The 24,187-nt window shown below is 42.0% G+C and overlaps 1 protein-coding gene across 1 annotated transcript in view; it reads left to right on the top strand.

Moving 5' to 3' along the window:
* AGBL1 (AGBL carboxypeptidase 1) overlaps window positions 1–24,187 on the top strand; it is a 280,171-nt gene that overhangs the window by 72,567 nt on the left and 183,417 nt on the right. Inside the window, exon 17 of the mRNA XM_076348666.1 lies at window positions 264–417. Coding sequence (XP_076204781.1) covers window positions 264–417 — 154 coding nt within the window. The remainder of the gene's footprint in view (window positions 1–263; window positions 418–24,187) is intronic.

The raw sequence follows: 24,187 nt of genomic DNA, 5'->3' as shown, positions 1-24,187 counted from the left end.
AATAAGAAAAGCACCTAGGAACTGCTCAGGTAAAATGATGTAAGAGTAATAGTCCTCTGCAGCTTCAGGGAACTGGGATGTATTCTGAATGGCTTGTGTATATTTGTGGGATGTGAAAGGTGATGATATTAACTGGCAGAAGAGAGATGCTGGGAAGTTAGCAACAGATGAAAATAGTACCAGTAATAACACACAGCTAGTGGAATAAAATGAGATTTTAGTGACTGTGAACTCATAAATCTGCTTCCTTGCTTCTTTCTCAGTCCCATCTTGATATGCTGGAACAAAATAGGAACCCCAGGAAGGTTTACTGGAGGCAGCAGACGCTCTGCCAGACGCTAGGAGGAAATCCATGCCCATTGCTCACAATCACTGCCATGCCAGACTCTAAAAAAAGAGAAGACTTGGAGCAATTCTGTAAGTAGCCAAATGAAACATTAAAAAAAAAAAAAAAGCTGGTGACTTGCGGTCATGTCAGCAGTGGCAATGACAACCTGTTTTGTGAATATGTTGATTTTCTTGCCTTTCTCACTTTGGAAAAATAAATCTAAATATGGGGAATAGCCAATTACAACGCTTTTTAAAATTACAGATTTACACGGAGGAGGGAGGAGAGCTGACAATTTTTTACTTCAAATGTTTCTTTAATGATCTGAAACAATTACACAGTTCAATAGCAAATATCTCCAACAGCAAGAAACTGTGTTCAAATAATCAGTTTAAAGAGAAATTTGATTTTTTTTGTTGATGTTCCAAATTGAAATGACTTATATATTTTGAGGTCTCACACTTGCGCAAAAAAAAAAGTACAAGATCACTCTTTCCCAGCTGTGGACAGCAATTGAAGTGTTCTGGTCAAATTAATGCTCAAAACAGAATGCCTGGTAGATCCATCTGGACACAGTATAGCTCCTTGCATTCTGTCAGAGTCCTAACTGATGGTGTGCTATCTAATGGTAAATATTATAACTGCCATGTTATATCTAGAGGTGGTTATTTTTTGTTGTGAAAGTCAAAGACTTAGACCTCCAGTGGCCTTGATTTAACAAGATTAAGATATGCAAGCTTCTGTAATCAACAGCAAGTGATAAGATTCTGGTTAGCATCACATCGGGTTAGCTTTGATTTGAGAGTCTAAATGACTAACTACTTATATGTAGGTTGACTTTTTTCTTGAGTCAGTAACAAGGCATAAACTGATATTTTTATCTCTGCTCTTCACACATCTATAACACAGGTTGAACTTTGAGGGTGTGTGGAAATTTAAATTGTCTTAAGATCTTTTTGGGTGTTAAGAAAATATATATCATTATCTCACTGAGATATTAGGCTAGAAGTATCCAAAGGGATTCTGTGATATGAACTACGTTTCTCATTGCAGAATTCTCCTTTCAGGGCTATGTGGTGATATGTGAGTAGGACTCCTCATAATATCCGTGCTACTTGCATAAACTAAAAGGAACCTCAAATATCAGAGTTGGTGAAAATTATTGCTATCTTTCCTGGTTCAGGTTTAGAGCACAGTGACTGCAGTTGTGCTGACATTAGTGTAATCATCCTGAGCTCCTACCTTTTTATTGTAATAATTTTATTACAAATTGAGCATTTACTAGCAAATTTCTGAACATGCACATGCTTTTCTAGGTTGAAACTTTAAAGCAAAATTGCCAAGTACAGGCTTCATGGGAATTCATAAGGTGCATGCGCGTACACAGTTTTGATGGCGGAAACTGGAGGCAGCGTCAGAGAGGAAATTGGGTTGGTGGTGGTGTTACTAGTGTTATTTACACTACAGTAGCACATACAACACATGATTAGGGGTTTTGGCTCTGGTGAAATGAAGATATAATTCCTGCCCGTAAGCTCTTCTGTTCCATGATGATGATATAGAACAGAAAACCGGTGGGTGGGAGTTGTGGTGGGGGAGGTTAGTTATATGAAGAAGCCTTTGGCACACTGCAGATGATCACCTGGTTAGGTGTTAGCTGTTGACAGCAATTTTTAAACCTCGTGGCAGAAGGTCTTAAGGCAACTGAAAAAGTAAGTTGGAATATTTTATTTGAGGATTGGAGCCATCCAGAAGAGACATGCAGTGAACAAATCTTTCTGCCCATGTGAGTATGCCTTTCCTCCAATGAAGGTACAAAGGAAGAGCTAAGCTAATGTTTGGATTTATCAAGGCAAGGACTTGGAGTGGGTCAGTCACATGAGTGAATGTGCTAAACACCGAATTTAAGCACCTTTGGCTTTGAAAGGACTTTCTGAAAAGTGTGTTTTGTCATAGGAAAGCAAAAAAAAAACAATTTCAAAATCACCAGCACTTTTGTAAAACAGCATTCTTGCTTTCTGACCAACCCAACAAGGTGCCCAGGTCTGCAGTCATGCAGATACAGTGATTAGGATTAAAAACTCTGAAGAAAATCACAGGCCTGTACCAATGGAACTAAAGCAGGAATAGTTAAGGATGCTTTTGCCTTTGGCACCAGACACAAGAGGGAAAAGTAATCACATATACTAATAATACGCTAGACTGTATAACATCTACAGTCCTCGGGGCTAGCCCTGGACTGAAACCTTACTGTGCCAGGTGTGGTACAGCACGGGAGAATGGATGTCCTCTGCGTATGCAGGACTTGTAGCCTATATTCAAGACAATTGAGAGGCACAGATGCTGAAATGAGGGTCACGAGGAAACAACACAGTACTGACCAGCGCAATAATACCCCAAGAGTCACACTGCTTTTAGGAAGTATCATGATATAAATGTGACAATATTGGGAGGCATTGCCATTTTCTGGAGCACTGTATTCTCAGAGTGCATCAGAATGCATTTTGCAGCGTTACAAGAGAGTCTGGCAGGTTTCCAAAGGTTGTTGACCTGTCTGTAAAGGCAAGGCTTGGCTTACTTATTCAGCACAGATTTGCTGAATGATTCGTAAAGGATCTATGAACAGTTTGGACAGATACTTGTTCTGAATGCTTCAGGCTGTTGTAGTATTCAGCATCTGGGTTCAAATCCCAATTATGTGGCTGAAGTCCTCAATTTTTGAGAGAAAGAAATATCCCCTGGTTTGTGATCTTACATAAATGCAGTGGGAGCTTGTAGTTCTGACCGAAATGCCATGAAATCACGTGCCACTAAACAGCTCTTCCTCTGAAGCTTTGCAATGCAATAAGATTGAGGACTTCCTAGATCTATCCATGAACCAATTGAACTCAACCAAAACAGAACATGTAGAAAACCCAGTTGGCTGAACTGAAATGGAAATTATTTGGAGGAAAGAGTGTCAAGGCAAGGCAACACAGTTTCTCTCAAGTTTCCAAGACTATAAAAGTAAACACCAATATTCTTAGGTGATGAAAATATTTGTTGTTTTATCAAGTGGAAGAACAGTAAGGCAGCACACCATGTTTTATGCTGTGGGGATGCCTCTAGGCAAATCTGAATAATCACATTATGTGCTTTTTTTTTTTTAATCAGCTTGGTTAATTATGGCTTTTGGGGATGCACTTAGCCTAATTTGTGCTGCTTTGTGTGGTTTTGATCAGCAGTTACTTCTCAGTTTCCTCGTCTTGTATGACATGCCCTTCTCTCTATCAAGTAGTTGGGCTGATGGAAGGACCTGTTTGTCAATATTTTCCATGCTAAAGGTTAAGTATGAAGGGACCAAAGGGTGAAGGTTTTCCCAATAATAACTCCTATCAGTTTGTACAGTCTCCATGCATACATATTTCAGCTTGAGAAGTGATATGGAGCTCCAACGCTGGGGAACTTGGCACATGGGTAATGAATAAAAATTGATAGCCCTTGTTCGTTCTTTCTGGTTCTGGCCAATTCACAGTTTTCATGAGCTATAGTCACTTTGCTTTCCTATCAAATTTGTTATTACTCCTTTGTACCCTTGTTAATCCGTACCTTGAGAGATTCTTTTCAATAACGCCAGTGCCACAGGTAAAACACAAAGCTTGCCAGGACTTCGTAGTTGTTGCACATAATAGTACTTAAATACTCTAAATCCTTCTCTCGTATAGACACATGGGGAGCAGGAAACATCACTGATGAAGAGGCGTTGGGTGGATGAGGAGTGTTGGGAGGACAGCGTGATCAGCCCAGTAGGAGTGCAGTGGGAAGGAGTTATTGTGGTACTGGAGGTGCTGATAGAGTGGGATGGTCCAGGGACAATGAGGGCATGGCATCCTGTGTCAGCTGTGCTTTATTTTCCTTGCTCAACTCTTTCAGATTGGTCTTGTCAGGCTTTTGATTAATGTGGCCCTAGGATGGTTAAATTTGTCTGAGTTAAATTTATCAATGTGCGCCTTGTTAATGGGAAGCACAAGCCATGCATGCTCACAGGAACTGCACATTCACCGCATACTGAGGGGAAGAAAAATGGGCTGCTGTTTTCCTTCATTACGCTTTGTTTATGTGCGGTTTTGATATTCCCTTTAGGCTCCTTTCTCCTTCCCCTCTATCTCCCCTTTATGTGATGGTGGTATACTGAATAATTTTTATTAAATGCTCAGTTCTGAAACTGATTTAAAGAAAGAAAGAAGCGAACCAGGAACTATTTGGCTCCCTGTGCTTTGCATCTCAGTCATGCAACAGCACAGTTACAAACAGCACAACTTCCACTCACACTTGATCAATGTCTGTGGGTGCCTGAAGACTGCAACAGAAAGTGTGAGGCTGGTCAGTGGTCCCTGCTGGGCTTTGCAGCTCCATAGACTTGTACAAATAGAAACTGTGAGGGTGTCTCACTGTTTGTTTTTTTGTTGTTTTGTTTTAAACTTGCCCTTCCTGCCATCATAGGAAGACTGAGCATCCAGCAAGGAGGGATGTCTTTGCTACTCATTCTAACTGCAATATCCCCCTTTGTCTTGTGATAAAGCCACTAGTTTCCCATTCTGACTGTGTGTGGGAAGCACCAATGGTGAAACAAAGGGACTGTTTTTTGTCTCCTCTGTTATCTGTCTTTACCATGTTCGTCTTTCCCTCCTCCTTATTCCTTCTTACAAAGAGTTAGACTGCAGATTTGACCTTCCATATTACGCACAGAGCTTTTCTGCAGAAGACTGTAGCTCTTCTCAGAATTATTTTAAAAAAAACCCACCCCCCCACCAAAAAAAAAAAAGACAGTTTTCTGTAAGCTTGCATGTGTGGTAAGCCCGCACGCTCCACCTGCCTTGGATATTGAATCATCACATGCGAGCCTTTGAAAAGGAAAGAAGTTGGGGACTGCAGAGGGAAGAATGGTTGGACAGGCATTTACTCTTTGGTGACTTTGTTCCTGGCTATGTTAGGTCTAGCCTTAGACATTGCCTGATGAGAGTTAAAGGGACTTTTGAAGGGAGAGCAATCCCCAACATCTTTCAGAGCTTTCTCAAATGAATGCAGAAACAGTGAGAATGATAAAGCTTCCGGAATGGTGCTGACTCCCTGCTTGAAGAAGTTAATAGGTGCTCGCAGAGCTCTGATTTTCTTGGGTTTGCCCCACACAGCTCAGTGAAGGCAGTGTTAGCAGCATGCACGTGTACTCAGTAATAGTTTGCAAACCCTTATTTCACAGTTATGCATGCAAACGTGCAGTATGTAACTGTTCTGCTAAACTCCCTGGCAGACAGCTGACTAGACCCTGCAAGCCGTAGGATACTGTTGTAAGTGGCAGAGCAAATGGACAGATTAACTCTTCAAAGAAGCGTAACTAAAAGATCTAAACACTCATATGCAGGCAATGATAAAATTGTCTTCTAGTTAAGAAATTAGAGGACACCAATATGTTGCTAATGTTAACAGAGTGATGGAATTAAAACCACCAAACGTAAAATGACTGATCAGAGAAGGACAGTTTACACTGTGCTGTTTTGAGCTTGCCATATGAGCATTCCTCGGGAGGTGTTTCCTGGCTATGCACTGAGTTGGGCTGGGTTAGCTCTCGCCTTTAGTTAGAGAAGGGAAAGGGGAGGACATCTCTGAAGTGATGTATAGTAGGTGCCATTCTGATTACTGTTAATACAGAGGAATAACTGAAACAGTCCTAGAGGAATTCCTTACAGGAATGAAGATTTCAATGGGTCTAGGGTGGTAGAGCAGTGCACCGCTTCAGCTGACGACCCCCGGCATTGCTGCGTTCTCAGCTGACGTGTGCATCGTACATTGCCATGGGCCTTAATCCTGCATCCACTGAGAACAGTGTCACTGTGCAGAGTGGGGTGGGACGGTCATTGTTTATGGTATCACAAAGAAAGTAGTTGCAAAGCTCTCTTCATGGCTGGCTGTACTGTTGTGATTCCCATTAATAATACTGATTATGCAGTGCGTTATGAGTATTTCCCCCAGTTGACGCACATGATGAATGTCCTTTTAGCAGCGTGTAGCATTATAGAGCTGAATTGTGGGGTTTAAAGTTAAACCTAAATGTCCCAGCTAATTAGCAGCAGTGGTGAGGGAAATTAAACAACATATGACACTAGCAAATGGATTTACATCTGTAATAGCTGTCACTTTGAGTTGCTCTTCTGTCATCACGTCCTCTTTATATAAGGCTGGGGAAACCATTATGAATATTGTCATAAAGAGGTAATGACACCTGCTTATCTTGAATGTAGTCTTTTGGGGAGTTGAAACACACTTTCAGCCTGAGTCTAAGCGTGTTTCTAAAGATGGAAAGAGTAACATTTTTGGGATAGGTATGGCAGGATGCTTGCACCCTTTGAATCTGCAGATGCTCCTAGAACTAGAATGAGGGGTAAAGTGAGACTGATGAGGTGTGTTTACTTGGTCTCATCTTAAGCCTACAGAATCAAAAAGACATAGTTGCTGGGAGGAATATTCTAACATGTCTCAATTTGCTTGTATAAGCTATTTAGATGGCTGTTTTGCAACTTTGATCTTTTCTTAGAAAGAAACACGCTCTTTACCTTTAAATATAACTTGCAACAAAGAGCAATTCCTGAGCAAAGAACAGCAAAGGACGTGAATTGCAGAGGCTGCTTTTGCAGGATACTGGGAAATAATGATCATGTGGAAAATGTACACAGTTTAATTAAGCACATTGATTAAATCAATATGATTCAAACAGCTTAGTGCTCCAATCAGCTTAATCTCATTAAATGTAATTCAGGCCTTGATAATTGATTAATAATGCATTATAGTTTATGAATTATTGACTCCAAGTTATTATAACTGTGCCCGCTCCCTGCATGGCAACCAGTGTTGCATGTTAATTATGAAAGGCTCAAGCTCTCTTCTCTTGAATAACTTTTTCAAAGCTGGAGATGACATATCTCCTAGTGAAACAGGGATCAAATTAGATCAACGCCTTATTGGAGTTAGTCTGCCCCAAAGGAAAATGCACTTTTTAAAGGAAGCTCTCATCTAATAATGTTGAAATAGGGAGGTAGAATGACCTGCTTTGATTGGTAATGATCTTTCAAGCAGCCAGAAGAACTGCCTGTAGCAATTCAGCTGGAGTGCTAACCTGGCATCATGCTGGTTGGAAACAGTTCACAACAGCAAGCGCATCTGTTGTTCTAGTGTCATTGCGTGCTGTACCTCCTCCAGCACAGGTGCACACAGTATAGCTAATGCTGCTGAACCCTTAGGTCGCATTTGTATGCCAAATATAGAGCAATCCAGTTCCCCATATTTGTCTGGATGCCGAGTGGTTTCTGTGAAAAGGACCCATAGGCTTTTATAATGGCATTTCTACGCTGCAAGTGTCGTACAAGAAGAAAGAACCGCTGTTACTATTGATGAAAGGCTCAGGAGAGAAACCAAGAACTGAAGAAAGCCTTTGCTTCTCAGGTGGCCCCCCACTGAATGTGAACAGAGGATGTTGTCTCAGATAGATTGTTTTTCTAGCTATCTAGGTACTTAACGTGGTCCAAATTGCGATCTTATGCAGAAAGAGTCCACTAGTATTACGTTTCCTTAAAATGTTCCATTTGCAGAACCTGTTCTGCTTTTTCCTTTCATCTCTTCTCTATCTCTACTCCTTATTTGTGATTATAGTTAAAAGTGAACAGATTTTAGTGTGTATGGAAATCAAATGAGATCATGATTGTAGCAAACTCTGGAGAAAAATATTTTTTGCTTTATTCTTACATCTGCAATAGTGAATTTTGTATCTGTGTATTCCCTTGAATTGAAGATTTGTTAGTCACTAGCTGATAGGAGTCAGCTATTGTGAAAACCATGATCCTGTTTTAATGCAGTAATGAAGAAAGGCTGAATAAAATTGTCATGTATTCTCCAGTGCTAAATAATTACAGAATTGAGAATATGATTTTTTTTTTCCACTTTAATAGGCAGTTTATTGAGCGTCTGAAGCCAAAGCAATGATCTCTAGGTATGCAGTGCTGATGGTGTGTGCTCTGAATTTCTCAAGATTGTCTTGCAATTTCAAACATCTCTTCTCTTTTCTTTCTGATATCCCAGTCACAACAATGTGGCAGCCCACTGCAAAAAGAGCGGATAAATTCCTGCAGAGCTATGTTCTTGTTTGAGTATCCAGTCTACTGCCATAAAGGTGGAAGCTGGTTGAATGGAACATGAAATTTGTGAGATAGTCTGCAAGCAGCCATGTGTCTGAGGCCAGTATTTCCCATGATGTATCAACTGCTCTTTGAATCCCAGCATTTGGTGGAACTGACTCAGCCAGCACAGCTTTGATGCTATGGTCAGCCTTCTGTGAGTTTGGCAAAATGCATATTAATAAATATTGAATCCAGTTAGTCAAGGCCACAAGCAATGCACAGAAAACACTGAACGAGGATGGTAAAAATGCCTTCAAGCATAGGCAACCACAGTGTTTTTTGCAAAGGGAGAAAATAAATGTTAGGGTAATCTCTCTTTCTCTCCCACCCTTTGCCTTATGCAGCATGCTAGCAGAACAGCCATCTGAAGTGAGATAATTTGTGCTGCAGTGGCTGCTCGTCATTCATCTGTAGCTTTCTGCATATTTTTTTTTTTTAAATAACCCTCCTTCTGAAATTTGGAGCTTTGTTCTACGTCCTCCTCTTCTTAGGGGACAGTGCTGCAGAATTTTCTTCTGTTTCTTCGGCACTTGTTCTGTTACCTTTCCTTCTTTGAATTACAACAGCCTCATCTTTGTCCCAAGAGACTTGTAACCTTTGCATATTCTTTCCAGGGAAGAAATATTCTGATTAACAGCAGCATTTTCTAGAACATAAGTTAACAATGTCTTCTTGGTTGGTATGGACTTGGGCTAGAACATCAGTAGTGCTTGGCACTGGCTATGCTCCAGTCTTCCAGAATATCAGAGCCTTTTCCGATATGCTGATGAATTAAACATCTTGAAAATCTAAACCAGCACATATCTTAGTCGTAATTATTTTCATTTGAGACTGGTTTGTCAAGTGCCTCAGAGGTGCCTTCTCACAGGAGCACGGTGCTACTTGTATTTTTTATAAAGCATTGAAAATTATGAATGAAACTGAAAAAGGTTTAGTCATATGTATTTCTTATATTGCTTTGGACATTTATAGCCAACTGCTTGGAACATGCCTGTCTCACAACACCCCAGTGCCCTGGCCTCATTGCAGTGGAGCTACAAGCTTCTGTAGAAACGGTAGGTTGCCCAAATCTTCTTGCCTTAACAGAAGGGGAAAAAAAAATTCATCTTCTCTCCCTTAGGTGGAAACACTTTGGGGGGGGGAAAAACCTGCAGATGCTGTGTTTCCAATGGCCAGTCTGTATATCTGGTATTGAAATACAGCCCGGCGGAGCCCCCAGGCAGCTTTTACTCCCTCAAATGGTGAACAAGCATTGAACTGCTACTAGGTTTCTGTTATCAACTTCAAATCATGGCATGAAAAACAACCCCTGTATTTCAGTGAGCTGCACATTTCCCATGCCTGGCCGTAAATTCCAGTCACACACGGTCCCGTGAGGCACACGCTAAAAGGTCAATGTGGTACTGTATAAATTAGCCAAAGAAGCATTTGAATTGAGTTAAATCTGTTCTCAATGTGACAGAGATGGGCTCTGTGATGGAGGACATAATTTTAGGGTCAGATTGACTGCAGAGGCTGAATATTGTTACAAGCAATATGCTTACTAAGGGGTGAAGAGTTAATGCTTGTGCCTCAAGGTAAAAGCAGAGGTCAGGAAGGGGCTTCTTCCAGCTGGTCACAATATTGCCCAATTGGTCATGTGTCTTACTGCACAGGTTATTGTTTTTCACAAGTTACAAGGTCTGGAGCACATGCTGATGCAGGGTATAAAGTGGGTTGCCCTGAAGGTAGTTGGGTTTGCCCCTCACACCTGTGTTAAATCAGTTGCTTCTGGTTGGTAGAGCCGAAGTTGTGGATAACGTGGCAGTCTGTGCATCACCCTTGCTCCTTGAATAAAAGGCCAGTAAGAAGGTTCCCTTGGCCACTGGATTAGAAACCTGCTATAAGGTAAGAAATTGGAGTTTTGTAACAGTAGAGGTGTTGCTTGTGTGTGTTTTGTTGTTGGGTTTTTTTTTAATTTTTCCTGTCTTCTCTGCCTTATCTGCTCTCTGTAAGGCAATTAAGAAGTACTCCTCTAAGAAGAGGAGATGAGCTGCAGGGCTGTCCCAGTGACCAGTTGTTCTCCTTTCTGTTTGGTTGTACCTCCTCACTGATGACTACTAGGCAAGCTGTGGTCAGGGAGGAAGGGGTAGGACAGCTGGCAGGTTGGCCTTGTGAAAGTAATCTGTAGCTGGAAAGCTCTCCAAGTGTAGCGCATGTACCAGCTGCTCTCAGACCCAAACAATTGCACTTGCTGTCATAGTGTGCAGTTTTTGTCTCTGGTTCAGTATTTTTTTCTTTCTGGAACAGAAAGGCTGTGCTGATGCACAGATTGAGCTAAATACACGTTGCTTTCTGATGCCTGATGATCTCATGGGAACAAACTATTTTTTGACTTGTATTGGGTAGCAAGATTGGGCAGAGTGGGCAAAAAGTGGGCTCTGCCACCCTTCTAGCAGACCATTGCTTTTAGTTTGGGAACGCAGCTTGGGGATAGTTTAGGAGGAAGATGGTCAAGTCTTGCACAGATCGTGTTAAAGAATTGCTAGGCTGTGACAAACCAGAGTGCATCCTGCTAACGGGGAAGCCTGCTACTCTTAGGTGTTTTTTCATGATCCTGTGAATCTCGCGTTTCTCACTCTAACAATAAGCTTCTGCCATGCACAGGCATGTGCATACACAGAACTAACAGTCTGTTGGGAAACAGTGTGGGTGGCATTATAACTTTCATGTTGTTTTCACCTTTATCCTTCTAAATTAGGAAGTTTCTTGGGGCTTTTAAATCTTGGCTGACTGGTTTGGAAAGACTGTCTATTGCGGCTCACTTTAAAAAAGAAAAGTCATTCACCTGATCCCTCAAGGCTTTGAAAACTTTCTGGAAAACAGTGTTCCAACTTCCCAATTTAACATTCCAAGCTACGTGTTTTTGACTGATAAAGGCTGACCTAGCTAGTCATGTATCACAAGTGATCGGAGTTGTTTGGATTGTATGGAACAGCTTTACTGCATGTTTGCCAGAGCTGCAAGCAGATACTCTGCCCACACCCATGTGAGTGGGGCTACACTCATCTGAAACGTAGCAAACGGTATTTCTCTGTGCTGATCCTAATATTAATCTACCTGAGAGCATTAGTGAGTGAGGAGGCATTTTTGCAATACACTGTGTGCATTTATTTTTCTCCTGGTTTTGTATCTGTAATTCTGAACACCTGCTATTTCTAATTCCCACCTGTAAGTTGATTTTGCTGGGAGGGTCTGTGCAGATTTCTGCCTGACCTGTTTAACTGAGTTTAATTTCTCTAATCAGAGAACCGGATCCCTTGCTATGTGACTGATGCAGCCAATCTTATACCAGTAAAATAAGTACAGCAATATATTGAAACTAGTAATTTGCAGACACCACAGGCTGATGCTTCTTGTTGCTTATAACTGACAGATTCTAGAAACAAGTATTGGTGATTAATGGGCTGCAATTATACAGCAATACTAAAATGAAATAGGACTAAAAATACCCCATAATGACTTTTAAAATGCTGTTCTGTTAATGAGAGGATTTGTCCATCTCTATATCAAAGAGAAACTAGTTAGCTCTCTGAGCTTGCCCACCTGTTTCTAATGCAGAAATAGAAATTGCTAATAAACAAGTGGAGACAGCTGCTATGTTCAGACTGCAAATGTGCTGATAGGATCAACTAGTTGATGAGTGATACGGCAGATACTGCAAAGTGCACCAGTGTTCGCAGAGAGCTAAACTTGGACTTCTGTATCATTTCAGGGCATTTATTATGTGGCTGTTGGATATTGGTTTCTAGCTGACAGAAAAATAGGTGCACCAGCTCTTTCATTCTAGGTCATTTTGGGTTTTCTCCAATTTCCCCCGCTTCATTTTGATATACGGTTTTGCAGAATTAGGTAGCAGAAGGAACAGCACTAGTCAGTGTATGTCTTCTGGCCTTCTGAATAGAAGGGGGAGGGGAAGTTGCATTTTGAAGTCACCAGCTACTCATTATATCTGTAAGCAGGCCTCCTGACAAATTGTTTTGCTAGTTTTGTCAGGACAGTCTTTCTTAAGGCATGTGGTATGTTAGGGAAGTTCCATGCTTTTTCTCCCGTCTCCGTCTTAACTTTACGTTAATGAACTTTGCATAATCGAATCAGGCCCCAGAACCAACAGGACTTGTTCCAGATCTTAACTGTTTCCCAAAGAAGGCATTTCTTCAGTAACACTCAGAAAATGATATCTATCAAATCACCAGCGCATTTAGAATTTAATTTGCTCTATCAATTGCAATTGTCATACTACTTAGCTATGGGGGAAAAAAAAAAATGTAATTTTCCCTGACACTTCGTAATTTTTTTTTACAAGCTTTTTCTCTTCTTTCTTCATTGAATTCGTTTAACGAACTGTTTTGAAGATTTTCTGGCTTAGCCTGGGTGCTGCTTCTGTGTCTTTGAAATAAATGAGGCTAAATAAAATAGGCTGAAATTTTTATTAAAACATGATGGGGGGCAGAGGTGATAAGTATGAGTAAATGAAGAAGTCAGAATGGGGTTGGAGGTGTGTCTTGACCCACAGATAAGGAAGGACTTGTGGATGACTTGGGGGAACATTAAAAGGCATTATGGAATTTTCTTTTGAGTCTCTCAAATGTTCTAGACTTCTCTATTTTTTTATTTTTCAAGAAAACCAGAGACACCTACTACAACATCCCATTTCCTTTCCTCATTCTTCCCTTACTGCTTTCATATCGTGTTTCACTTTCTGAGTCTGAAAGCATGATGTAATAGTGATGGATGCAGGAATATCATAGCATTCTGCAAATGTGTGTGTATGTGCTAATTTTAGGAAGGGTGGGTGGGTTTCAGAATGAAAATGACAGCTGTGTTGTAGCATCATGGTATAGGACAATTAACATAACTGAGAGGGCTCTACTGATGATATTTAAGTGCAGGATTCAATTCATTTTCATGTCTAATGAAAAGAGGAGGAAGTGCTTTGAAGACATGGATTATGTAGAAAATCACTTCTTGGGTGAACGTGGATGGCACAGGATACTTCATGACTGGGACTTGGGAAACAGATGTTGAGCTTCCAATTCCATGACTGATTTGTCTTTTATCCTTGGGCAACTTACTTGATTTTTTTGTAAATCGCTGCTTGCTTTACATGTTTCAAGCATGTTCCAAGTTATCTTCAGTCTGTGAGGTGTTTCAAGAGAAGATGAATGAGGTGGAATTTATTGTAGTTGGCATCAGAGTGACTTTGACAGGTCTCCCAAAGGACGTTTAGGTCCCATGGTGAGCATCTCACAGAAAACTAACTAATGATTGAAGTGGAGATGAAGAAAAGGGGTGGATAGGATAGCAAGAAGAAAAGCAAGATAGCAGAGAAGAGATGGATAGGAGGACAGGAAGTCCTTAAATTCCTCGTGGGTCAGGTTGCACCTGCCAGAAATACAAATGCAGGGAGGCTTTTAATGTAAAAATGAGGCTGTAGTGGATAACACAGCAGAAACTATCTGTGACTTGGTTTTTCCTTTGTGCTCGCTGTGCTGGAGGAATTTCTGAAAAATGATGTTGTCTTATTTTCTGTAGTGCTCCCTACCCCTGTAGCCTGGTGTAAAAGGTGCAGCCAGAGCCAAGGTCCTTTCTTCCCCTTCCTGTCCAGCGGTGGACAGGGTAGGCTCTAACAAGATTAGTCTCTCAGCTGCTTTGTCACTTCATGGTGTTGCAGGTCACCCTGACGCAGCTTGGGAATTTGTATTGTGGCAGAGTAGGAAAGTGCATTTAGTAGAGCAGGCGTTGAAGGCTGTTCTTGAAACGCAGTCCCGTAAATCCTGGCCTCTGGCAGCCCAAGCTGTTTAGTTATGTTTTATGAATCAGGTCATATCGTGTCTGTCGCAGCTTCCAGATGCCAAACTCCTCCTGTGACAGTTTTGTCAAGCATTTTGAAAGGGCACAAAAACAACGGCTAGAGGGTCACCGTGAAGCACAACTCAACACGTGGGAATTGTTCTTCATAAAGAGCAACTGGCCAGAGGTGAAAGAATAAGCAAGAGACGGATGAAGGACTCTGGGCTCTCAGTGGCTGTGGTGCCCCCACTATCCCTATTCTCCCTGTTTAGCACTTACTAACTTTGAATGAGCAATAAAAATGTAGTGACACATATAGTCTCTGTGCTGACATAGGTGACGGGCCTGCAAGCTGTGTAGAATATCTGTAAATAAACTTGAAACAATGCTCCTTCTCATAAGTGATGACTTGCTGCTTAATTTCATACCCTGTATCATACCCTTTTAATCAGAACACTCCCAGGACCCACCTTCTAGCTTGTCGAAGGTCTTTCCCACCAGTTAGGATATCACTTGTAATGCAGATACCATGACTTTATTTGTCAGCCTATCAAGATGTGACTTGAAATTAGGCTCAGCCCAGGTAAAATAATTGCTGTTTGCACAAAGGGTAGTGCTGGTGAGATGCTCCCTGTGAGGCCATCTAACCTGCCTCAAATGTAATTTAATAGACAGAAATCAAATAAAATAAATCAAATTAAAGCATGCAGTTAATGTGTGCAAACTCTAAAATGAATTTGGATTACAAACAGGTAGTGAGACTGAATAGTTGATTTCTTCATCCATGAAGGAAGCACAATAAATAATACAGCAAGCAAAAATAATTTAAGGAGATCTTTTGATTTTGAGAGTTGATGGGCATGTTAAATGGCAGGTGAAGGTTATTTTTTGATGCAAGGTGTTTTTCATTCCTTGTATATTCTTGCAGCTAGAAAACATCAGTTAGAAGTCTCTTCATATTTTGAAAGCAAGGTATTAGCATAAGAAGCTTTGTTAGATATAGCAGGAAGATAAATCATCGTTGCAATGCTAGCCATTAGCCTGTCATGACCATGACTTACAGGGATTTTCTTTTATTTAAATAAGTGTTTCTTTTAAAAGCATTCTGATAGCTTACAGAGCGGAAGATGAAGTGGTAGTGAATGCTCTGAAATATGGCTTCGATATGAGTGCTTCTTATGGCAAGTAAGAGAGAGGAGCTCATGCTGCCAATTGTACAAGCTGTAAAGAGTGGCTGAGCGGCAATGGAAGGATTCCGTGGCAGCGTCAATTGGAGAAGTTCGCTGGGGAAATGTTGGGGTGAAAATGCAGGAAGGCACTGGGACTGAGGAAACATGTCACAGTATCAGCTTCGTGAATTTAGTCTGTGTATTACACATCAGAAATTCAAACTGATCAGCAGCCATCACTCATGCTGTGAAATTATTTGCCAAAAAGAACCTTCTGGAGAAGATTTTTTTTTAAACAGATTGAGTATCACTTAGGAAACTATGTAATAAAGAACAAAACCCCCTCTTGTGTGAAAATTCCCACTTTTGCAATCATACATGGAGTGGTGAGGAAGGACATCACATGTTCCACTTACTTACACTTGTGTTCCTTCTGGGACTGCCAAGTCTGTTTTGCAGCCTGACTCCTTTGCTCACGAGTACCTTTTTCTGTGCTTTGTAGCAACTTGTGGGGAAAAAAGAAAATTTTTCCTTTCCCTAGCCTTCCTACCATCTTATTCCTAAGAAGAAACAATTTTTCTCAAACAGACTAGTAGTCTTCCTAGCTTGATGTTCTGCTCCCTGTGGTGATTGATGGTAGGAAGACATCATTCATTAGAAATCACTTCGCTAGCATCTGAAGGGAAGAACTTCTTCCTGACCTTAGACAGTGACTGCTTAGTGTCTTACCACATACTGTTTGAAATTTCTGCATGTTATCTATTTTATGCAGTGGCAAATTTTGTTCCACCTATCTTTCTGTCAAGTATTCCGGGATTCTGATTGTCCTATATGATCCTGACTCCTTCTTCATCCTTAAGGTATTTCAACAGTAGAACTGCTTGAAAATAATATGGTATGAACTTGCTTATGAACTTCAAGGTTCACCTCTGTTATCTTCCTTGGAAAACTTATGTTCCGCTTATGGCCTAAACAACTAATGTGAGCTCTTGATCTGAGGTTTGAACACAAGATGTTAAAACACTGTGTTATTTCTAGGGTGCTGGAGGGCAGTAGGGGAATAGAGACTAGGACCGGCCACTAATATTAGATTTGCTACTGGTATGAGTTCTCCTAAACATTTCAGAGGAGAAAAAAAAAAAAGTAGTTCCATTTATTGTGTGTTAGATATAAAGTGCTAGGTGCCTCCCACTTTGGTCTTTATCAAGATAAAACTTTATACATAGAAGTAGGCTTCTTTCAAGGCTAAAGTAGGCAGGAAGCTGTACCATTCAGGGGTGGACAGTAGGATAATCTTCTAGTTTAAAGATATTTCTGCACCATTCTGGTGCTAAATACTTCCAGTTTAGTCAAACTCTGCTTTGTGTCTGTTACGCAACAGGTCATATAGTCTAGAAGATGAAAAATGGTGCTGCTTATGTCATGATACAAGATCATTGGGCCAACACCAGTTTTGCTGTCATGATGATCTGATTGAAAGACCTTTTATGTTGCTTCTTTATTTGCATTCTCTTGCTCAGTTTTTTGGGGAGTTCACCTAAGAACTTTCCATCAAGACAAGATTCATTATTCAAAATTGGGAGACAGCTTTACCTTATCCATCTCTTGACTGTGGAAAGCGAGAATTTCCTTTGGGATCAGCTCTGGGCAATGCAGTTCTAAAACTTAGGACAGACTTGGACAGCAACAATGTAAGAGTCAATTTAGTGATGCCACAAATGAGGTGAACCTGCAGAAGGTCCGTAACTGAAGTTGTTGACATAGCAAAGTGTTAGAAGATGCCTTTTGTAGATGTCTGTTTTCTTTCCTTTTTGTCTATGAGTTTTTCATGTGTAACAAAACACATAATTTAAAACTTATAGCTTGCTTACTGCAGGAGAAATACAGGATAATATTTTTAAGAAACATTCCCTGCCAGGATGTTTCTGGAGCAATGGAGTGATAAATATCAAATCAAGTGAAGACCAAGAATTTAATTTTTCCCATCAGAGCCAATCTGTGATGCTTTTTATCTTAACAAAAATTGATATTTTATCCCTTTGATAATGAGAGGCTCTGATTTCACCTTTTAATACATTTTATTTCTTACAAGTCATTCCCCGAGGAAGACCTCAGGTCAGAGGCAGAGTTGGATTTGTGCCTCTTAAAGGCACAACACATGTTTAAGAATAAACATTGCTTTATGCTGTAGGTGGCATTATGTGGGTTTTAAATCTCTGTTCTGTATAGACAGTTTATGGGCAAAAAGCTCTTTATGATAGAATTTGTCTTTTGTAGAGCAGAACAGCTTGAAGGACTATACAACAGATAACTTATTTTCTTGTTAAATTTGGCTATTACTCCCAGTGGTGAAAGAAACACTGACAGGTGCTCCATTTTCCATGCCCATTTTAGGGCTAACAGGCCCCGGTGCAGGTCCTAAGTTGATCTTAGCCTGCTGCAGTCACAGAAAGACTGGGCAAAATATTGAGATCTTCACACAGCTTTTTACCATTCCTCTCCTGTCTAGATTCCTAGAAGGAGATTTTCCAGAAAAATAAGGGCTTTGGGACTGGTTCCATTGAAATTAGTAAAGAAAACAAATGCCTGTTGAGTTATTGCTGTCCCCAGCTACTGCAAGATTGCTGTGTACAGAATGGCTTCTTGTGCTCTGGGCAATGTGGTTTTAATGTTAACTTCTGCCTCTCCACAGGGGAGACTCTTCAATATAACTTGCTGATATTCAGCCTAAATGTTCCTTTGTGAAGTTTCATCCCATTAACCCTGGCTTCACCCTAGTTTAGTACTCTGAGCAATTCCTCTTGCTGCTGTGCCTGCTCTCAAAGCGATGGCAGTGAAGGCATGGCAGTGAAGGCATGGGGTATTACCACTGGGGTAAAGGCTGTATCTCATAAGCAGGAGACATGGGTTGAGGCATCGCTCACAGTGTGAAAGCCATTTGCTCCTGGAGTGTGCTCTGGGGGCGTCCCCTCTGCAAGCGATTCCTGCTGCAGACTGTCCATCTGCTGCCCTTCATTTCTGCAGGGAAGCTATTAATGCCATCCACAGAGCTGGAGACGTGGCTGAAGGGCAGCTCATGCCTCAGAATTCACAGCTCAGTGATGCTCTCTGGCTAGGAATGTAACTAGAAAGTGCAGAGTTGTTGCTCTTACAATGTTGAAATGTGCCTTGCAAATGAGATAGATGGGCTGTGAGTGAGTAGTGGATATATAGAATGAAACGTGAAAGTAAGGGGTGAAAATATTGCTGTTTTGGAGCTGAAGCCTTATTAAAGTCCTGTCTGTCCTATTTGGGCAAATTCTTTCTAAAGTATCATGTGTCACCAAAATCCCATTAAACTGTCACATAAATTATCAGAGTTTCCTTTTTCCATCACTGTGGATTACCCAGGGAGATATTTTTATGACAATGGAAGCTTTTTCAGTCTGTTCCCTCTGCCTGATTTCATTTCAGATGAAATCCTTCTCGGGAAAGAGCCCATGGTTTTCATAGCTGTATGGATCTCTGCACTCTGCCTGTACAGCAGTTATGCTGCAGGTCTCTGCTGCACTTATCTCCTGCCTGCAGCTTCTTTTAGGCATGGGACAGTTTAGGGCAATGCTGCCACTTCTCTAATCGTACTGAGAACATTGTACAGTGTGTTTTGATGGATCTCTGCTCCAGTGTCTTCCAGTCTTCTGAGCATCCACAGACTGGTTCTCTCAGGCCAGTGTTGTTATCTTCATACAGAAAACGCAGAAAGTGAGAGTCACACCTGTACCTAACTTGAAAATACTTCTTTTTCTACTTGCCACGTCTCAGACGTATTGCGTCTCTGCAAGGCAATCTATGTTTTTCCCATACTGGCTGAAAAACCTATGGATTGATGGTCAGGCCATGGCAGTACAAAATACTCGAGTATCTGAAATTGCCTGCTGCCATAGAACAAATGAAGGCTGTAATGTGCGTGTTATAGAAGCAGGGGAGGATAGATCCTTGCCTGCCTTTGACAGATAATCTGGAGCTCCCTACCTCAGCTAGCTAGATAATCTGTTGGGAGGACTCTTGGAGCTGATCTTAGTGTTTGCTTCTCACCCCTTTCAAAGGGTGCATGTGCAAAAGCTGAGAACCAGTAGACTTAAGGATAATAGAGGGTCTTTGGAAGATAATTACTAATGAAAGGAATCCCAGTAATTATATTACTCTAATCTTAAAGTGGTAGGACTGTCACTAACAGAGCAGGCAAGACAGAACTTTCCATAAATATTTCTGATCTGTATGTGGGAAGAAGCCCAAACGATGTCAAAATATCATGACGATGAAAAATTTCTGATTAGTTGCTAATTAGTGGCTAATGTTTAAAATATTTTAAACAAGTGGCTAACATCAAGTAGTAAGCAGACACCCTGCATCAGAGATCAAAGGAGATGGCTGAGGTGCCCTGTGGACTAGAATAGTGATTCCAGCAGCTCTCGGAACACAGAAGTAATTCCAGAGGACTAGAGGGGCATCTTGGACCAAATTTCTGAAGGGGTAGCTAGAATGACCTATGTGGCTATAGGCTTCATACTGACCCTGTTCTGGGCATTGTAGTGGAGTGGCTTGATGCAGGACTTTATGAGTAAGGACCTAGCAGAAGGTAGAGTAAATATGCGGGCACACCAGTGAAGGCAGTCAAGTCACTAGATTGGCTTAGCTGATAGACAGTAGCTTGCAACCCAGTCCCAGTGGACAGTGAGAACAACTGATTGCTATTTTTATAGCAGCTTTTTGCAATTTAAAGGTTATCTTCTTCCTCTCTGTTCATCTTTCCTTTCCGAATTTAAAACCCATTTTCTCCAATTTTTCTTCGTAAGTTATGACGTCCGAACCTTTTATCATTCTTAATGACCTCCAGTTTTCATCAAATTCACTTTTAAACTATGGTGGCCAGCAGTAGGCACAGCACTCCAGCTAGTTGTTTTTGTTCACTGGGTTGAGCAGCACAAAGTAACAACGTTCCTCGTCTTAGCTGTCACGTTGCCTGTTTGTACATCCCAGGAGAGCTGCCATTCTTGGAACTGCTTTGCAACTCTAACTCATCCGCTATAATCCCCTGATCTTTTTGGCAGTACTTCTTCCTAACCAGCTGTCCCCCATCTTGATTTTATTCCCTTGGAATCTGAGGGGGGGCGGTGCCAGGAGCCCGCAGCTCACATGACAGCAGCTGACGAGACCTGAGCGGGGTCAGGAGCAACGGCGGGAGGATTAAAGGCGGTGTAAGGGACACTAGCCCTCAGTCCCGAGGCGAGCAGCTCCGGTGCTGGCATGGTCCACAGCAGAGTGCTCCAGTGCTGCGTACAAGGGTGTTTCCTGAACCGGGGAAACCTCAGGGGAGCGGAGAGACACGCTGGGAGCCCACAGCTCAGGCGGCAGTGGCTGAGGAGACCCGGGCAGGGCAGGAGCAATGGTGGTCAACCCTCCCCCACTCCCAGACACACACACCTCCCACCTATAAAAGAAACCCCTGGGGAGCGCTAGTGACCAGAGCGGGCAAACGCGGCATCGCCCGGCAGCTGGCACAGGAAGGGCTCTAAGTCTGCCGGCTCAACCAGGGAACAATGGTATCCACCCGGCAGAAGGCCGTGTCCTCTCTAAGCTCTGCACCCACCACGACTGACGCAGCTTCCCAGACAGAGCTCCGGCGGGAACACGCTGCCAGCCAGGTGTCGGGCTGGGGGAGTGCCCTGCTTTCACGCCAGTACCGGGCGGCAGCAGTGAGCACACCTCTGGGAGGTGCGCCCGGGTAGAGGAACTCCTCCGCTTAGTGACAGAGCTCCGGGAGGAGGTAAATGCAAGGTCGCTTGCTTGTCACCAGTCTTATAAGGTAGCTGCGCTGTAGCAGCTACATCGTTTCACTTTGAAGCTCAATGCTATCCAAGCAGTTCAGAGGACGTGCAGAGTGAGGTAGGCTGTGCCAGTGAATGTTGAGTTGGCGTATCCAAAACGGATTGTAATGCAGTGGTTGGAAATTTCAGGTAGACTAATTCAGATGCACGCACTTAAGATGGGGATGTTAGTTATAAACTGAAACAATTTGCAAAGGGTTATAGTAGATTTTTCCACGGGTGCAAGTTCCAAAAATAAGATTTGGTTGTTCCCCAATCTTCCACAAGAGTTACGCTTTGATTTGAACAGGAATTAGTTCATGTGGGTTTCCTTTGGTTTCAGTCGTATGGAAGGCCACGCTAAATAATGGTAGTGGTTCCTGCTGCCTTCAGAGTTTGGGATTTTGGAGTCTGCCCCAAAATGGACTCAACAACTTGCTTGCCAATTTCCTGGAGTTAAAAACCAGTGCTAGTAGGATGTCAAGCTGCACCAAGGCTGAGCAGTCTGTACCTGTATTCAGCTCCCTGATCATCTCTGATTCAGAGGTGAATGAATTCATAAAACACATGCACAAAAGGAGGTTGCCAAGCAACTTGGAGCCTGAAACTCCCCCACCAAGCTATGAAGGTAGAGAACAGGCAGCCAAGGCAATTTGTAATATTCACTTCTTTGCCACAGGTAACAGAAATAGGTCTATATTATATGAATTATTAAAGAAAGGAATAGCTCATTGATAATTCTGGAAAACAACAGCTGGTCCTGCCAGACTGTGTATTTTGCCTCTGTCTTAAGATGTATCTGCTTTTGGAGCATTTAGCCAAAAGCAGGGTCAGTAAGGAGACAGCAGTGTTGGGGTAGGGGGAGATGAGGGGTGGAAAGAATTATTGTATCTTAAGACAACTGAAAGACTGACAACTAGAGGAAAAGTTTTAGGAGGGGAGTAAAGTGGCTGACACAGATTCTGCCTCAGATCAGTCTCATGTTTTCTGTGATCTAAGTATTTGATGCTTTTTGCAAACATACTTTAATATATTTATTGTACATCACACCATATCCTGTCTTCTCTCTGGCTTTGCATAACTATGCAGCCTTTGGCATATCAGATGTATCCAGGACAAGATGCAGCTGTGACATGCATGGAAGAGCTACGTAACGGTGCTCCTGTTTACCTGTCACTTGACTCACAGAATACCCTATAGGGCCACAGCTAATTAAGTTGGAAGGGACAGTTTAGCTTTCTTGGTTTCTGTCTATTACGTCCTGGGGTAAACTTGACCCTTTGATTTGTGTAACGCTCATGATAAAGTCATACTTTATTTAGGCATAAGGGGGGGGGGGGGGAAATCTGTGTCTTAATGGCCCTGGGCTTGGGATAAAGGGAAGAGAGGTATGCAGAAGCACAGCCAGAAAAATTCCAGTCAAGACCTGGATCTAGGTTGAATTTCTCACATGCTGCGTGTATAATTCCCTTTGACTCCTTATAAAATGCTAGCTCTGTGTTGTATCAATGCCCTGTCCCTTTACAAATGGCATAGCTCAAATCTCAGCTTGAAATAATTTAGAACATCAGCCCAGGTCAGGGCATCTGGAACTGCATTTCATTTCCTTTCTGTGCTCCTCTTGATGAGGGACACTGCTGTGTTAATGGGGTTTTGTTCATTTCTTTCAGGCTGCTCTTTCCCCAACTGATGTCACGATTAGTGACATCAAAGTCACCTCTTAGTGAACCTTGGTGATGACATGACTAGAGGAGGATTCTTATAACAAGCAGGAGATTAAGCAGCAAGTTAGCAGTACTGGAAGAACAAAGCTTTTATTTTCATGCATATATCCACAGTCGAAATGAGTAAAAAGAAGGGGAGATGGGAAGTAGGTGATACGTTAGTAGAACTATTACTCAAAGGGGTTTTGCTCAGTTTTGTAAGAGGAATCAGTGATGCTTTAATCTCTCACCTCAGGTATTGTTGGTGCCACCTTATATTCTGGGCATGTCAAAATGTAACACAGTGTAACGAGACATGATCTGTTGGATAAGGCTTTATGTAGCATGAAAAGGTTCCTCTGCTTTCTCTTTTTATTATTTACATTCCCAGAGAAGGTTATGTGTCATGTGGGCTTTGCAGAGATAAATGGCTAACATGAGCTTTCTGGCAGCTTCCCCAGAACTTGTGGAGGATTTTGCCTAAGTGTTGGTCTGAGGATTTTGAAGACTCAAGCTCAGTTCTGGGCCTGGAAGGAGGTATATGCGAACTTGTGGTTGTGTGTCCTGAAGATAGGTTTGGTGGGGCACAGGAGGTAGTCACAAGGGGCTCTGAAATAGCACAGAGGAAGGACAGTCGGGCAAGAGTGTAAACCAGTAAGCTATGCTGGGTAGTACTGAGGTGGTCTGGTCAGGACTGCAGTCAATGGGGGCACTGGAAGTCGGGAATGAAGTGAAGCAGCTGAACTGCAGTGCAGACCTCTTGACCGCTGCCTATCAGTTGGAGTGCTGAGCGTGACTGGCCAGTGCTGCTGTCCACTACTTTCATGAGCTCTAATGTTTATCGCAGTAATCACAATAATTTCAAGGCAGATAAGTAACTGGATATGCTGTAAAGCATAGGATTGAGTGACTCCTGCTTGCCACAGAGTTAAATCTTTGTTTCCCAGGTGTTTCAAGGGTAGCAAGTTTTATGGCCATGTCATCAGCTCTTTGCTCTATTTGCTGCTTCATTAGTCTTCACGCTGGGTGCAGTCTGGGGGAGCGCAGCATTTGGATATGGGATTTGGCTGTGATGGCTTCCGTGAAAGAACAGGCAGTTAAG

This window comes from Aptenodytes patagonicus, chromosome 10 (genome assembly GCF_965638725.1).
Source record: "Aptenodytes patagonicus chromosome 10, bAptPat1.pri.cur, whole genome shotgun sequence".
Classification (NCBI taxonomy): Eukaryota; Metazoa; Chordata; class Aves; order Sphenisciformes; family Spheniscidae; genus Aptenodytes; species Aptenodytes patagonicus.
This window is presented reverse-complemented; position numbering and strand designations above follow the sequence as displayed.